We start from the raw sequence: 17846 nt of genomic DNA on the forward strand, positions 1-17846 counted from the left end.
GCTCTAAAAAGCCCCAAAAGCCTCCCGGTAGTACAAAACACTACAGCGAGAGCTCTGACAGGGACAAGAAAGACATATTTCTCCTATACTGACTTCTCTCCATTTGCTCCCTGTTAAATCCAAAATTAAATTTAAAATTTCTTCTCCTTACCTACAAAATCCTAATTAGACCCCATCATATATTAATAAGCACTATTCAGACTTTTTGTAGCTCCCCCCCCCCCCCACACACACACATATGAGGTAAGGAGGTGGTGACCATTAACCCCAGGTCTGCTTTGTAGAACAGGCCTTTCAGGTTTGAGATATTCTGGGTGCATAATGTCACTGCAATGCTACAGCCAAATAATGCATGAGACCTTTAAATAAAGTAAGCCTACACTAAGATTACGTTTCTTTATTGCGCTGTTTCATAAGGAAAAGAACAACAAAGTTGGTAACTTTAATTGCTGGTTTTTTTAAAGATAAATCTACTTATATTTTGATTATATTTTTGCATGTCCACTGTAATAAGCAGACCAAATGCACAGAATGACTTTAAAACGTTTCGCCTGCAATTTGTTAGGCTAAGACACAAGGAAATTTCCAGGCAGTGTCAGTTCTCCAGAGAACCCTGAACGCAGCATACAGAGCTATGAATTGAGGGTTGAGAAGGACGGTGAAACAAAAATGGACATCGATCGAAAATAGGCTGGTAAAATTGACATTTTATATTTTCACATAAAGACGCTGATGCAGATTAGGTGTCGAGGTAGTGTGTGGACCAAAAACGTAGAATAATTAAAAAAAAAACAGATTCCTTCAGAGCAATGACTGCTAGTTCCGTTGCTAAGTTAGCCTCCGTAGCTTAGAAAGGTATGCTAGCTGTGTGGAACATTAATAAAGGAAGGACACTGGCTATTAGCTGTGTAATCGATTTTAGCTAGCGGTTGCTAATTTGCCTTAAATCATGTGAAATCTTTTTATGAACCGACTGTAATGCTTGCAGCCGTTAGTTCACTCCCCCTTTTTACGCTGCCCTCGATTTCTCGGTCAGCTGTTGTTGTTATTGCTTGTTGTTGATACACTGAAACGTTATTTCATCTTGTTGGAGAGACTTTCACTCGCGTTTTTGTTAATGATAAGGAAACAGTAAGCAACCAATGTACAGCAATGGCTACACGTATAAAGCTTGTAATTGTAGAAAATGTTTTGTGTTGTTGGTTGTGGCCATCGTTGTAGTTTCTGTAATGGCCTCGAGATGTCGCTGTTTAGTCTTACAATCAAAAACTAGTATTATGGTATATTACATCTGTATAAAATTCTTTGTTTATTATGTTTTTGAGAAATACGTTACATATACATAAAACCCCTGTTGTAGCCGGTTATACCTCCTTTCCCTTTTATGTTTTTGCCCAGTGTTAACATATTTTTGTAACCCTAATTTCATGACAGGTGATCTGTGTCAGAACTCTGACGGGCACTTCACAGAAAAGAAAAGTGAAAGAGGCCAGAGTTCAGAGCCATGGAGGCTCGCTTTGGGAATATTGTGTTTAGCTCCAAGTTTGACTCAGGGAACCTGGCACGTGTGGAGAAGGTGGAGAAGGGCAACTCCAGCCTTTCTTCTGACACACCTTCTAGTGGAAGCTCCTCCTCTGGGTCAAGCCTCACCCCTGATTATGAGTTCAATGTGTGGACGCAGCCAGACTGTGCCGGCACAGAGCACGAGAACGGAAACAGGTAACCAAAATTTAATTTTTCGTGCCACACCAACTTTACCACATTAGATGACTTAAAGTATCCCGTATCATGTTGTGGTTTTTCAGATCATGGTTTTACTTCAGTGTGAAGGGGGCAGCACCTGGGAAGTTACTGAAGATCAATGTGATGAACATGAACAATCAGAGGAAACTCTACAGCCAAGGCATGGCTCCTCTCGTACGCACTTTACCGGGCAAAATCCGCTGGGAAAGGATACGAGACAGACCAACATCTGAGGTAGATATTCACTCTCTGAGCCTGTCAGAGAGGATGTGGGCAACAGGACTCTGTGAGGCAGAGTACTGCCTGTCAGGCTATTATTATCCATCTATAAATATCATTCTTCTTCTTTTCTTCTGCTGCTTTTCAGATTGTAGATAACCAGTTCATCCTTTCATTCACTCACCGGCTATTGGAGGTGAGAGGGGCTACCACCTATTTCTCCTTCTGCTACCCATTCTCTTACACAGAGTGCCAGGAGATGCTGCAGCAGTTGGATCAGAGCTACCCCAGGGCTGCTCAGCTCAGTCCGACCAGGTAAAGCGCACAAAAGACACAACTATGTACACACAAATTTGGAATCTTTTCTTTGTCAAAGTACCTTAAATGTGTACAGTTCTCTAACATTTTTTTTCCTTAAACTCTTTCCTGCACTGCTCCCACTGCTTAGTACTCCAGGCACTGTGTATTATCATAGGGAGTTGCTATGCCACTCTCTAGATGGCAATAGGGTGGACCTTCTCACTGTGACCAACTGCAGCGGGATGCAGGATGAACGGGAAGCCCGTCTGCCCAAGCTGTTTCCTGACACCAACACTCCAAGACCACACCGCTTCCCTGGCAAAAGGGTATCATTTAATCATACACAAAAACAAAACAATCACTATTCTGTAAAGGTCCCCTATTATGAAAGTTAGTTTTAGACCATTATGAGATTTTTTTTAAATACATTCCCGTGTGTAAAGTATGATCTGTGAAGCAAAGTCACAATGCACATTCTTCCGAAACCGGGCACCTAGACCGCCTCCAAGCAGTTAGCCTCCCCCCATGAAGAAAAGAGTAAACTAGTACATTCGCACATAATCAACCCATAGCTGCTTGTTTCTTCCTCGGTGAGTCTGATGTAGCGAGTTATAGCATGCTGCTAATATAGATGCTAAATGTAATAATGTGGATTGTCAGCAGCAATTTTCCCACCTTAGAAAGGACTGTTTTACCACAAGTAAAGAAATGATCATTTTAATTTAAACTTAACTGGCTTTTTGTTAAGCTGCATCCACACTGGAAGTGAGTTGCTCATTGTGCATTACTTTTAAGCTGAAGACTGTTCACTTGCAGAAATTCCAGGTTTTGGCTGCCTAGGTAAACCCCTAATGTATTTACTACCAGTACAAATGTCAATTATTGGCATTCTTAAAGTCACTGAATATCCTTGACTTTCTGTGATCTCCAGTTGCCACATGGCTGTGAATCACTTCCAGTGTTTTGTAGATTGGGACCTTTAATGATAATTTATAAGACTCTGACCTTAAACAGGAACGTTCACTCTTGGTATTTGCGTGTCTGTGTGTGTTCCCAGGTGTTTTTTCTCAGCAGTCGGGTGCACCCTGGGGAGACTCCCTCATCATTTGTGTTTAACGGTTTCCTCAACTTCATCCTGAGAAGAGATGACCCACGTGCACATGCGCTGCGCAACATGTTTGTGTTCAAGCTCATTCCCATGCTGAACCCAGACGGGGTTGTCCGTGGACACTACAGGTAAGAGTTTCACATTCATCCACATCCTTAAATGAGACATGAGAGCGTTTCCTCTCAATAATAATGTGAGTAGTGTGTACCACAATTATAGTCTGGAAATGTGCTACAATGTATTGTTGTGCTACAATGTTCTTTCATTATTGTCACAAAGCAAGTTGGTTTGATGTTGAGCCTGTTAAAAGGCTACACAGCAGTTAACAGTTGCTAGTATAAGATGATTAGCTCTGTGTTTCTGCATAGGAAGTCTTACAACTGTAGACCCATATGTACTGCAAATACAATGGATATATCCTATTAAAAATAAGCATTCTGTGTGTTCAAAATCTTTGTTTTTTGGCTTCCTAATGAAATTTTGATTTGAATGGAAAGTTTGTCTGAAGACCAGGCAACCAATGGGGATATGGCACCTGATGCTACAGTGCAAATGTGTCTGAATTTTTACAATGACCATTAGTTTTTGTATTACTATGTGCATATCTTCCTCTTACTTTGCCTTCACAATAGGGCTGCACGATTAATCGTTAGAAAATCGCGATCTCGATTCATACTTATGTGCGATCTCATTTCCAAATGACAACGATTAAAACGACAACCACGATTGTACCGCATTTTGATCCGGGACGTAATCTGCATGAAAACAAGCGCTCACTCTTCCTGCTCAACAAATGACAAGGGCGGAGCCTTATACCACGTGATATAGAAGCTGTGCCGTGTGATGCTAAAATTATCAGGGGGAAAAACAACGGAGAGCACGTCAGGGATGACGAGAAAGTGACAGGAGAAAATCCGTCCCGGTCAACCACCCAAACACCAATAACGGGAACCTTATACAGCACTTTCCTATACCTGTCGAACTTCCGCAGGCACAAAGAAATTACGGAGGCTATCACTTATCACCTGACCAAAGATATGGCTCCCATCAACACTGTGCAAAACGAGGGATTTAGGAAAATGATCAACACCCTAGACAAACGCTACACAGTGCTGTCCCGCAACTATTTTTCTATTGTTGCACTACCTGCTCTATACACGCAGCGTCGAGCAACGATGGAGACGGAATTTCAAGCAGTACAACATTTTGCGGCAACAACAAAACGTGAGACATTTGTTGTTTTTATGTTTATTTATTGTTTTTATGTTCAGTCTCAACTGTTACGAAGTTGATGTGCAGTTAATAAGTGCAATAAATATTTATACTGGAAAAGAAAATCGTGAGAGAATCGTGATCTCAATTCTAAGCCAAAAAATCGTGATTCTCATTTTATGCAAAATCGTGCAGCCCTACTTCACAACATTCATTGTCAATATCAACTGAATGTCTCTGCTAACATGTGCATACATTTAAAACTTATATAAGAACTAATTTATGCATGTGTGTGGCCAATGAACCTGCTCGTTTTAGGAGAAATCAAGAAATCCAGCTGGAAAAATTAGGTTTCTTCAAGCCCTATGCAGTTATCACTCAGGGGGAAAAAAGCCCAGTGACTACGACCTACTCAGAAATTACGTGCAATTTAATGCAGGCGCATTTGCACTCAGTTAATGGAAAGCTGCCCACCTGCTATCTGCTGTAACACTGTGAAGATATGTATATGCTGACACAGGGGTGAGAGAATAAGAGACACTGGAGAGTTTTTTTCACATTCCCAGCAATAATTTAGACTACACCAATGAGAGAGCACCAAATCATGGTAGACCTAGTGGACACAGGAAGACAGAGTAAAATATCATTAAGTCATAATCTGGTTTTAGCCTGGTTCTTCTTTAATATTTTAACTTTTTTCAGTTTTGAGGTTTTATGTTTAATTATTGTGTACAGACGATAAATTGCTTGCGTTAAATAAATAAAAAAGCAATATCTTTCAAGATGTGACAACTTAAAATACAGTGATGGAAACCCTGGCTCTATTCTGGTTATGGAAACTGCATTTGGTACAAATGATAAGATTCTGGAAATCAAACTGGAAGGGAAAGTCGACCACAGCTGAGTTTAGTTTAGGCTCATCACTGCTACTAGTCATAAGGAGGTTAGAAGAGCCAGCAGAGGTGAGATGTGGTGACCTTTTTACCAGATGTCCCTGTGTCTCAGAGAATGATGCACTGAGGTGTCAGTAAATGGTGACGCTGCTTTCTTGGCATGTTAGTGGTATGCTGCCTCTTCTTTTGATTCCCAGACCTGTGTTCCTCTGTACAATCTAAACATCACCGTGTAATAATGTATAAAATAGCTCACATGTTAAATATAGCAGAGGTGAAGTGTACAAAATACTCTCTGCTGGGTTTAGACTTGTCGACAATAAAAGATTCTTTACTTTCTCTTTTTTTTTTTTAAAGGACGGATTCCAGGGGTGTGAACCTGAATAGACAATACTTGAACCCCAGCCCCGAGTTACACCCGTCCATCTATGCAGCCAAAACACTGTTGCTCTACCACCACACACACAACCGCTTGCACAAAACACAGCCAAGCACTCGTTCTAACGGCCCCACCCATACAGAGCCCCCAGCTGCTAAAACAAAACCTGCAAATCAGCATGAAGCACCTCCCCTCACTGCCCTCGAAGTCACCTTAAACCAACGGAACGCTGAGAAAGATGCAAATCCTGCGCAGCCAGAGGTCCCCATGATGATGGAGGAAAACGCCTGGGCTACCTCAGAGGCGGAGAAGGGAGATCAGAACAGCTCATCGAGCTCCACAGAGACTGTAGTTCCAGGTGCTGGAGATTTAGCAGTACCACAGGTGGAGGAACAGGAGTCGGTGCCACCACAGGAGGGGGGTGTGGCATATTATGTCGACTTGCATGGGCACGCGTCTAAACGTGGGTGTTTCATGTATGGAAATAGCCTTCCTGATGAGAGCCAGCAGGTAATAATGAATGCATTTTATCCATTACTTTGCAGTACTTTTGCAAAATTGTCAAATAACATTCAAATTTGTTTTTTACTTTTCTTTCATTGAAATTTTTTTTTTTTTAGAAAAACATTTTCTACATTACATTTGTAATACTTTCTGTCACGTGTGTCTGAATTGCTGTGATTTTCTTGCCGCAGGTCGAGAACATGCTGTATCCAAGGCTGATCGCTGTGAATTCTGCCCACTTTGATTTTCTGGGCTGTAACTTCTCTGAGAAAAACATGTACGCACGAGACAAGAGAGATGGCCAATCTAAAGAAGGCAGCGGTCGGGTTGCCATTCACAAGGCAATAGGGCTGCTTCACAGGTCAGACATTAGATTTATGACATTGCTGCAATCTGTGTTCGGTGTAGGAAGTTTATGTAGTCATTTTTCAGGTGTTTAAAGTGTGATTTCCAGAATTTTTACTCAGTTTCGAATTAGCCATAATGACCAAGTGCAGATTTTGTGGGCCCAGTACAAATTAAGTTGCAAAAAGCCTTGGAAACACAGTAATGCTTTTGTGTTGTAATTTTATATTTTATCTTGCTTCTGCAACTGGGTACTGACCAGTTACACTCTGGAGTGCAACTATAACACAGGAAAAACCATGAATACAATCCCACCTGCCTGCCATGACAACGGAAGAGCTACCCCCCCTCCACCTCCATCCTTCCCTCCAAAATACACTCCAGAAATATTTGAGCAGGTAGGAAGCGCATATATAACACACACATGCATATCATATCATATCATATTATGCTCCACTTTTCTTTGAATTATTTCCCACCCATAGACTTTACTTGGGAGGTATGTCCAAGTGTATTACCATCCCCTTCAAGCATACTTGTCACCTCACATTAGAATTTTCTATTTTCTTTTTTTTTATTGATTAGTGAGAGCAACATCTCAAAGACAAGGCCTACTTGCTCTTATTTTGAAAGCACACTAACCACAGCCTGCAGCATACTGTATGTGGAACTGGTTAAGACACATGTGATGAGCTCACTGAAGCTATAGAGCAAAACGAGGGTTACCTTGACATCAAGACAATGGAGTTAGAGTTATTCGGCAGGATGAAAGACTCACTAGAGAGCAGATTATATTACTTAGTTATTGTCACAAAGTATTTGGCAAATCAAATATTTAGAAAGAGAAACTGTTGCTAATGACCGATAAAGCACTTGTATGCACCGACCCCCCTCCTCCAACAAATAGAACCTAAATCTATGACCTAAATCAATACCATCTGGAAAGTGTAGGAAAAACATATCTGGACAGAAAAACACAGTGGAACACTGTCAGTCATTGACTGGCCTCCCCAGAACCCGGATCTATATTTGCACATTTTAATAAATCATTGCACCTGTTTCCCATTTTTCTACAAAATATAAAGAAATGAGATGTGTCTCAAGACAGTACTGTACACCTACCCTGACATGTTAAAGAAATTTGGCAATTTATGTAAACAAAGTGTGCCCATCTATATCAGTTCTGAAATAAATTTGGGTGATGCCATCAGGTGGGGCGTGCTGTGGCGATCTCTGCCCTGGACATGGCAGAGTGTAACCCTTGGCCGCGACTGGTGCTTTCTGAGCACACCTGTCTGACAAATCTGCGAGCCTGGATCCTCAAGCACGTCCGCAACACCAAAGGACTGAACACTCACATCCATGCCAACCCTCCCCCACGAATACACCACAATGGCAGCAAGGTGTCACCACCAAAGAGCTTTAACAAGTGAGTTCCCACACATTTTTTTAACTTGGATGCCTTTAGTTTGTCCAAAGATAACAGCTGGGTCATGGATTTCTGTGATTTCTTCATTTTCCTACTAGCTGTCTGTCTGGATCTGCATCGGAGAACACCTTCAGCCGCGTCCGCTGCAACAGCCAAAGTAGCAGCAGCCAAACACCCTCGCCGAAGATGCACAATTCCCCAAGTTTTACTTTCGGGTGCCCCCCACCCCGAACTCATACACAGCACAACAGCAGCGGACGTGGAGGCAACAAAACACTCGGGCCAGTCAGAGGTAAGTTGAATTCCCAACTATCTGCCTGTGCTGTGGCTGCCTTTTTTTCTTTTTTTTTTCTTAAGTCACATCTCCTTTAGTGGTCCTCTGCTCCACTCTCTCTCTCTCTGTATCACAAATCCTCTCTTGTGGTCTCTCTCTTTCTCATTTTCTTCTCTTTCCCTTTCTTCAACCTCTTGTTCGTTGCTGTTGGAGCTGTTCAGAAAGGCTGGCTGATGTGTTATTGTCTGCGTGAATGTTAGTTTCTGGTTTGCTGCGCGTGACGTGAAACTGGCAGCAAGGTTTGGGATGAGCTTGGTGTCCTGGATGTTAACGACCTGTAACATCCCCCACATTACCCCCGCATGACCTTTGCATGACCCCTTTTCCTGCTGCTGTGTCCTTACCCTAAAGAAATTTTTCTCACAGTATGGATAATACAGTATTCTAACATGATGTTTAGAGTTAGTTAGAGTTATCAAGTTTCTTTTCTCCTTTTAAAGAAATATGATGAGTGCAGAATAGACACGCGTCCCTGTCTCAATAACACATGTACCAGGGTTTCCACCAGTGTATAAAGGGTTTGCACGTGACATCATGGGCATGTCGAGCTGTCCGCTATATTGGACGTGATAAGCATCACTACTTTTTTGGCTCCTCACAATGCCTGTATTCTGCTACATCAGGGGTGGGCAACTCCAGGCCCCGAGGGCCGGTGTCCTGCAGGTTTTAGATCTCACCCTGGGTCAGCACACCTGAATCAAATGATTAGTTCATTACCAGGCCTCTGGAGAACCTAAAGACATGTTGAGGAGGTCATTTAGCCATTTAAATCAGCTGTGTTGGATCAAGGACACATCTAAAACCTGCAGGACACCGGCCCTCGAGGCCTGGAGTTGCCCACCCCTGTGCTACATGGTTGGGTGCAGCAATCATCAGAGACAGAAAAAAAATCTTTTTAACCGCTTTCCTGTTGTTTCAGATAGAAGAATATGAAAATAAAGTTGGCAGATAAAGGCATCAGATAAACAATTTAACAATTATAAGTTAATTACATTTTTAACCTCCTAAGACCCCAACTCTTTCGTGGCATGTATTTTTAATTTCTCCTTGCTATTTGGGCTGATTGGGACCTGATGAATGTAAAAACAAAGAATTACATTTTTTTGTTTTTTACCTGATTTTTGTCTCTGAGAAAAAGGAGATCCACAATTATTAAAGGGCATTAAAGAACCTGGCAAATGTTATGACTTTATTCTGTTTTACTTACTCTGCTCATATTCATCCATTTCGGTCCATTAATCACTGTAAGATATATCCTTCATCACTTTATTTCAATAGAGTTGAATATGTTTTGGTGTTCTCCAGCTTGTATATGCATGCATGCTTTTAGGTCTGTTCAATATAATGATATATGTCGGATGACGATATAAAAACATCTATCGTTTCATTTTACGCTATCGTTTGTTTCGTGGTGTCACAAAATAAACTGTTTACGGCAATGTTTTTTCATCGTTTTGATGGTCACTGTAGTGGCTATATTAATTTCTTTACGTTCCCTCTTTCTCTTACATTTAAAATAACCACACTACAGATGGATAAGCAACTTTTTTTATGCGTTGTCGTTAGCGGCAATGACGGTAAACCCAGCTTGTGGCTCCGCTGTCTGCTTGTTTATTTTTCCACATTAACCTTTCACAATAAAGCTGAAGATCTGTTGAGATTTTTCAAAATAAACTGAAATGATGACAAACAGAAGGACCAGTCAAAACAAATCGAGGACCTTATTCCTAAACGAGGGGCTACCTCTGTAGCATGGACATGGTTTGGTTATGAAAAGTCTGACACGGACCAGAAAACTGTACTACAGAATTTACAGAAAATGTAAAATTTTTGTGACATATATCGTTGTCGGGACGATAAAGGTCTTATATCGGGATATGAGATTTTGGTTATATCGCACCTACATGCTTTTTACTTTCTCTTCATGCTGGAAGTGTGAAAAAAGATATAGCGATTGTCTTCCTTTTCTCTTTCCTGGCAGAAACCCTGTGTACCAAAAGAATTTCAGTTTGCTTTCATGAGTTTTTTTGCATTTACTTTGCGTTACCTGTAATGACTTTGTTCTCAGTGCATGCAGGGTAGTTTCAGCCACTTTGTGTATCCCTACGGTCCCTGCACGTCTCTGAGCAGGTGTATGTGTCTCCCTCTCTGTAGACACTAAGCCCCAGGAGAAGAGACGCCCCCCCCATCACCACCGCTTCATCCTCCGGTCTCCCAGCAACAGCCACACACCCGCTCGTCCCCCACTCTCACCCCCTTCCTCCTCGTCCTCCTCATCTTCCTCAGTGTGTGCAGCAGGCTCCTGTCCCCTCCCGGCCTCCGTCAGTATGACAGGTCTGTACTCCCTCCAGCCCCCCAGCCTCTCCACCTTGCTCCCATCCCTGCAGGCCCTGCCCCGCCCTGGGCTGCTCTCCAAACTGAGTCCCCTGCTCCTTCAGAGCTTACCGCCGGCCGCCAGCAGTCCAACTGGGCCCACCCCGGACTGAATCTGACTTAAACCATGAAACACTGGGCACATGTCCTTGTGCGAGATGATTGAGTGAGATTGTCTTTTCAGAAACCAGCCTGGTAGTCCATGTAGGTCAAAGCGTGCGTGCAAAACATCACTGGTGCTAGTAAATAATTTTTTTTCTTTCTGCACAGTAATTACATGTCTACAGTTTTAGCACCTTAAGGTAAATAACACTTTCACTTGAGAGCGAATGTGTTCCTCAGATCTCAGCTATGACTGAAATGCTTTTTCTCACCGACCTTGAATCAAGTGCTGGTTGCCGCACTGTCCTCTGGCTCTTTGATAAACATAGCAGACTGGTTAGTAAATGGGGATATTTGCTTGGGTACCTAATATCTGCTGTCCTATAAGACGTTCAGAGCACACAGTAGATGTTATCCGTAGACATCATAATATAATAATATGGATCCAGACGAAGCTTTTTCTGTATACAATAATAAGCTAAAGCTAATTACCACGTTACTCTGCTCACCATTTGAAAGTAGCCGGGAGATTTTCTTCTTTATTCGCACAGTTGCTTTTGTGATGCGTTTAATGTTTGAATTATTTATTGGTTTTATTTGACTTTTGAGACATATTTTTATAGACTGAACACAGTCAGACTTTATTTTCTTTAAAAGCCTTCCAAAGCACACTCTGATCTGTTCTGTTGTCTTTGGGTTTCACTTTAATGTTGATTTGTAAAACGATGTCACAAGTCGATCACATTATACTGTCATTTGAGGCTAAACATTTAAATAGCTTTTTTTAATTTCTTATGATTCAAAGTGACATTCAAAGGTTTGCTTTTAGATTTTTGTACACAAGTCAGTTTTTCATTATCTAAATACCATTAAAAATAAATAAAAACAAAAACCTGCATCATTCCAATGTCGGACCAACATTGGTCATGACGTTATAATCACAGCATAGCCTACTGCCAGAAACTGTGTACCCTCATTAGCTTAAGTCCTTAAGGGGCACCCACACAGGAAACGTTGTGCGGCTCATTCGTTGGCATTTACCATCCTCATACATCAGTAAACAGCATCCTTCCCTCTCATTGGTGATAGCTACAATTTCTCTGATTATCGTTGACTTTGGTCACCATGTCACTCACTTCCTGTGTGGAGACCTCATTATGGATTTTGCAATCTTGTAGCTGCTTTGGGATAACTACGGTTGATTTGTGGGGCTATTTGCCAGCAAGTAGTATTATATGAAAAGAATGAGTTTAGCTTATAACCAGTTTGACTGGCAGGTGTTTATTGTTTTTTTAATATGACACTAACACTGGTCTGGTGTAAATATGGTGAAGACTTTTTGTTTGTTTATGTATTATATGTTTCCTTAAACCGATGAAGATAATATTTATCCTAATTTGTTCAAGCAGATAGACATGTTCCTTGTGTAAATCGATCGTGGCAGGTGTGTAGTAGGCTGTCGACGGCTAGAGTTAATATATCTTGTGGTAAGCAGTCATGAGAAGCTGCCATGTTGTCTAAGATTTTACTCATCTATTGTGGAATTATAGTAACTTGTCTGTAATTCGTTTTTTGCGTGCTGTTATCCAAGTACTTGATGATGGTCTGTGTTTTAGGACCGGCCGTTTATGTTGCACTGAACATGCAGAAGTGAATTATTATTTATTTATTTTTTCTTCTTTTTTAGAAGGAGCAAACAAACCAGACCATTAAGGGATCAAAATAGCTTTCAGAATATCTGGCCTTTGCTCACTGTAGCTACTGTCTGATCCAGTGCTGTTACACATTGTAGTTAAGCTGTGCCTTGCTTTGTTGTAAGCAGTAGGTTTTGAAGGTCCTGCTCCTATTGTGATCTTATAGGGTATATATCCTTCTTCTTCATCTGTCTTTCATATTCAGTGTGACTTGCCTAAGTTGCAGTGATCTCACAACATAAATTTCTTGCGAATTCAAGCGTTGTTAAGCCAAATAAAAAGCTCTTGTAGAAACAGTCCTTAATACTCACGCTGGGCTCAGACTACATGATACTTCAGTCTGTCGCAGTGGTCGATGTGTCAGGTGGTTAAGAGTTATAAAATCTTGTTCATCTCTTCTTTCACAATCAGTGTGATATCATTGGAGGTACAGTTGATTTTAAATAAGAGTGTCAACAGAACAGCAAACAAAGGAGTGTCTATGACGCTGGCTATCTTGTGTTACTGCTTCTCACACTTCTTCCTAACTATACTGGAACATCATTCTCTCTTTTGTAATGTATGCAATAGTACACCTACCTTATATGCTAGCCCTTTTGTTGGCACATAGCTTTTTTTTTGTCTATCATGACACCCTATTGGCATGCGTTACTCTCATTTTTGTTCCCAACCTCCAATCGATGCTTTACGTGACTCAGATCTGACCAGCCTGGTATCGTATAGTCTGAACACGGCATTAGCTTCAAATGTCAGCTCTCTTAAGTTAGAGAAGCTCAGAAAACCCTGCAAATCTGATGGTTGTCTTGTGCTTACTGGACAGTAGTCTCATCTAATATTACTGTACTAAAGGTTTTAGTGTAGCCTCAGCTCAGTGGAGTTACGATCTATCAGTTTAGATCAGTGCCCTGCTAAATGGTGAAGGAGTGTTCTGTAGTTGTTGTTTTTTTCCTGCTTTCTCACTGTGAGCTATGATGTTCTGTGTCCCAGTTGTTTCAGCCTTAAAGCGTCTACGTCTTCATTGAAAATGACGAACTCAGCTTTAGGTGAAAACACTGTATGCATAGTCACATTCTCAGTAGGTCTTTCGGCTTTATACTCCTTATGAGAATTGTGCCGTTTCCTTCAATGTGGTGCTAACCTTCTATACCAGACTACAGTTATGTGTTTGTCCTTGTAACGTCTCTACAATTGTCACCTTTCTTGAATGTGCCGCTGTCTTTTAGCGCCTCTCTGTTTAACCTCTGGAATAAAAACTATCCGTTTGTCAAGCAGCTACAGAGTGTGGGTCCTTTTGCTCTCTTTTGACTCTGATTGTGATCTTTATTTTTCAACTTTCACGTCAAGGAAAAGATCAACACCAAAACTCTCACCACTTAAACTTAGTTAGGAGTATATGTAGATTATGAGATATTACAGGACATTCAGTTATTTCAACATATTTGGTTTTTGCCAGCATAATTGTGATACTTTAAACATACACACACTAAATGGCTTAAATCTTAAGTTTTATAAATCAGATTCTTAGTGTTTCATCTTCCACTCTTTGTTTCTCCTTTCTTCTCTTTGTTCTGTTTATTTATGTGTCTTCATGTGGTTGACAGGCATTAGCTGCCCGGACCTTGAGACTGGTGGACCCAGTTCTGCGGTCTGGTCCAGAATGCCTCTACCTGTACGTCCTGGGCACATAGGGAGAGGGTGCCGAACTCTTACAATCACTCATCCTCCCACAGAAGCTGGTAGAGAGGTTAGGTTACCTTGCTGGCTCACTCACTGAGCAAATTCACATTTCCATTATTAACACTTTGTCCCGTATTAATATACACTTAGACTATGATGTGTTGTTGTAATGTCTCCATGTGTCACAGACTGCTAAAGACCAGGGGCCTGAACACATCCTTTCCTCCATCAAATTTAGCAAGTAAGCCCTATCTTTTTTCTTTTTTTTTTTGCATTGTAATAATTTGAATCCAAAACAGTCAACAAAGGCTGGGATCTGAAAAATGAAATGAAAACCACACTGGAAACCCCTTCTTCATGCTGATATTTTCTTTCTTGAATAGCGAAAATGTTAACCTCTCTGTCGCCTGCCCAGGTGTGAGCTGCAGCCCCACGTCAGCCGCATTCCCATCCGAAGGATGGGGTCGACTGACGCACCTCCCAAACACAACAATAAAGCATCTCCATCTAGCAATAACCCACCAGGAGGTAAAGAGGTGTCTGCTACCATGAAGGTGTGGAAGCTGCTCAGACCTGGCCTCCACAGACACCTGTCATTGTCAGGCATGTACACCTGCTTGTTGCTCTGGGCTGTTTATGACATAGATTACAGAGATGAGCTGACCAATGATCAGTTAAAAGTGACATGAAGGCATCTCATAAAAGTATGTTTTACTTGATATTAAAGGAGAATCGTTTCTAAAACAACAACATAGAACTCATGATTGTGCTTATTTGTGCATCTGACCACAGTGTGCATGAAATGTAATGAGATAACTTTGAATGACATCCAGAGAATTTTCAGATACCACTTTTGAAGCTCAGATCTGTACATCCATATAAAGGACACACATTCAGGATCCCCAAGTGGTAGAATGACTTCAGTCACCCCCTGATTTTGACACTGGCTAATATGAGGTGGACATTTCTGATTTTAAGTGAAATATTTCAACAGCTGTTTTTGGTGCAGTCATACATTTCCCCCTTCTAATTACTATGGTGTTTGCCACCTGGCTTTGATCCGCAGATGTAGAAGTTACTTTAGTGGTAATTAGCATATGTTAGCATAGTGATGCTTCAGAGTGGACCTATTAGGCACATTAGCTTAATGTTTTTATTCTTGAGCTCTGCTACAAGTTTTGAATGATACACATGCTTATTTTAGTGACACCTTGACACAGTCCCTCAGGTTATCCACCATCTTAAACAACATGTTTTACCGCTACAGTGCCGAATGCTTGTAATAAATATAAGTAAAACTTTCTCTGAGGCCCATGTATGTAAGAGTGATATATATATGAGAATGGAAAAATATATAATTTATGATGGTCAACCCAGGCACATAGCTCTGGCTCTGAGCAAGAAAGCCCTACCCACTTGCTGCTCAGATCTTTTGTTTGCAATCAGCAGCCAGTCAGAAGAAAGTCAGCTTAAGGAAGGGGCGTGAGCTGATTTCTGTGATGTAGTGAACTGAAGAGCTGCGCCAAGGCCCAGCATGACATAAATAAAGATTAATTTCAGCTTCAAAACTTTGGAATATGGAGCTGAACTGAGTGTAACTGGTCTTGTTTAATCCAAGGAACACGCTATCTGTGACCATACACTGCAATCCCCTCTCATTCACATCAACCAGACACAAGAGTCTTCCTGTTAAAGGGGAGTTTTTCCTTCCCACTGTCGCCTAAGTGCTTGCTCATAGGGGGTCATATGATTGTTGGGTTTTTCTCTGTATCTATTATTGTACAATCTACTGTACAATATAAAGCGTCTTGAGGCGACTGTTGTTGTGATTTGGCGCTGTATAAATAAAATTGAATTGAAAAGAGTAAAAATAAACAGATGGAACCCAGCAGTCTTTAGACTCAGAAATGGACTTTAATAAACTGCCTCCTGCTGGAGCATTTTATTACTGCACTACATAATTTTGTGTCCACTAAAATGTAACAATTTCTGAAGTACTGGTCCTTAAATCCACAATGTCACCATCAAGTTTTACTTAATACTCCCATTTCCCTTATTACAGTGGACATCTCACATATTCTTTGCTTCCCTCTGTTATTCCATTCTGCAGGTGTATCTGAGAAAGAAGCTGCCATACAGCTGGCCTCTAAAGCTTTAATGAAGAAAAGCACAGACAGAAGTATCACGTGCAAAGAAAGTGCTATCATAGAAAGTGCAGCAGAGGACATGGGACCACAACAACAGGTAAAAACCGATGTGCACACTTCTTGTTGTTAATGTACATTTAGATTGAAGCTATAATTTAATATGAATAACTAAAAGATGACTAGGCTGTGTGATGTTGTCTTTAAAGGCGGAGGAAACTCCAGTGACTGTGCCTGACACTGTGAACATGTGTGAGACAGTAACCCTGTGTGGAGAAGCCTAGGAAACCGACAGCCTAAAAATATCATATTGAGCAATTGAATACTTCAAAATGTGAGAGGGGCTTGTCACCAGTGGAGGATTGGTTGGGGCATGATGATGTGCAATATAAATAAATTTTTTTATGTTTAATCGTATTGTTTTTAGCCTTTTTGGGCAACATTTAGAACCTAGAATTACCTGTTACAACTACTGAGCAGCTTTTGTTTTTACTGGAATAGCTGAAGGTTAAGTGCCTTGCTCTATGACATTACATTAGCAGCTGTATTGGGGGAGTGGTTCAATCTTTTCAAATTTTTCCAGCTGCTCAAGAATGCAGACTTGAAACATCCTTGAACATTTCAGCTACCATAATTGTACCTCACATTTCCTGTTTTTGTGATTTAAGTTGCATTTTTCTGGTCCTTGCTGCTCCCCTCAGATACCGACCAATACTGTTATGCACTGCTAAATATTTTATTAGGCAGCCACTTGTACAATTACAGGGAAGGGCTGATTTTTATTTAGACTCATAAGCACAATAGCAACTTTATAATCTCATTATCTCTATTGTGGATGTTTAACAAATGTGAGATGAGTGTATTTATTCCACTTTTGTGATTTGCACATACTGTTCATAAAATGGTTTTCACCTACTTGGCCTTTTTTTTTTTTTTTTTAGTTTTTGTGATTCTACTCACCATAAAAGTAAATGTCACATTATAAAATCCTCCTGCGTGCAGGTTTAAAATAATGTATTATGTGTATAAGAAACCAAAATTGCTGAAGCTAAAACAAGCTTTGTGTGAGGCTTATGGAAGTCGAGGGTTAAGTTAATGCTGCAAAATGCACTCAGTGAGGTTAATGAAGGAAACGTGATGCATCCAAATGGAGTGAACACCTAAATAGTAACCCATTTGTACTGAATTAACTTTTAACTTTTCTTCCTTTTATATGTACATGTGTATATTTATTCATTTAGCGTTCGTGTTTTGGGTTTTTTTGCAAAGATTGTGATGAACAAAACTGTGTTTAAATTTGGAAGTATAAATAACCTGCAATAAACTCCATGTATTTTAAAGTTGCATAACAAATGTTTACATGTGTACAGAGCAGGTGAAAAAATTCAAA

The 17846-nt window shown here is 40.8% G+C and overlaps 1 protein-coding gene across 2 annotated transcripts; it reads left to right on the forward strand.

Moving 5' to 3' along the window:
- The first annotated feature begins 48 nt into the window (after positions 1-48).
- On the forward strand, positions 49-17796 carry agbl5 (AGBL carboxypeptidase 5). 2 transcript variants are annotated; one of them, XM_082506070.1, is made up of 17 exons: positions 53-694; positions 1435-1719; positions 1806-1977; positions 2111-2277; positions 2411-2588; positions 3320-3498; positions 5833-6364; positions 6550-6719; positions 6966-7101; positions 7915-8132; positions 8231-8424; positions 10621-10800; positions 14237-14379; positions 14501-14553; positions 14728-14915; positions 16423-16556; positions 16666-17796. In XM_082506070.1, exons 2-17 carry the CDS (start codon positions 1505-1507, stop codon positions 16738-16740), a joined length of 2934 nt encoding a protein of 977 aa, XP_082362196.1. In that variant the 5' UTR covers positions 53-694; positions 1435-1504; the 3' UTR covers positions 16741-17796. The 2 variants fall into 2 exon arrangements, with proteins under 2 accessions (XP_082362197.1, XP_082362196.1); XM_082506071.1 differs by lacking the exon at positions 10621-10800 and having other exon boundaries at positions 49-694.
- Positions 17797-17846: the final 50 nt, after the last annotated feature.

Source organism: Aulonocara stuartgranti (assembly GCF_965226115.1).
Source record: "Aulonocara stuartgranti genome assembly, chromosome: 15".
Classification (NCBI taxonomy): Eukaryota; Metazoa; Chordata; class Actinopteri; order Cichliformes; family Cichlidae; genus Aulonocara; species Aulonocara stuartgranti.

What these genes read in the sequence shown, in the direction of transcription:
- agbl5 (XM_082506070.1), top strand. Translation starts at nt 1,505, where the DNA reads ATGGAGGCTCGCTTTGGGAATATTGTGTTTAGCTCCAAGTTTGACTCA. An exon ending in CTCCAGAAATATTTGAGCAG is followed by an intron (nt 7,102 to 7,914) that starts GTAGGAAGCGCA and finishes TGATGCCATCAG; the next exon opens with GTGGGGCGTGCTGTGGCGAT. An exon ending in TCCTCCATCAAATTTAGCAA is followed by an intron (nt 14,554 to 14,727) that starts GTAAGCCCTATC and finishes TCGCCTGCCCAG; the next exon opens with GTGTGAGCTGCAGCCCCACG.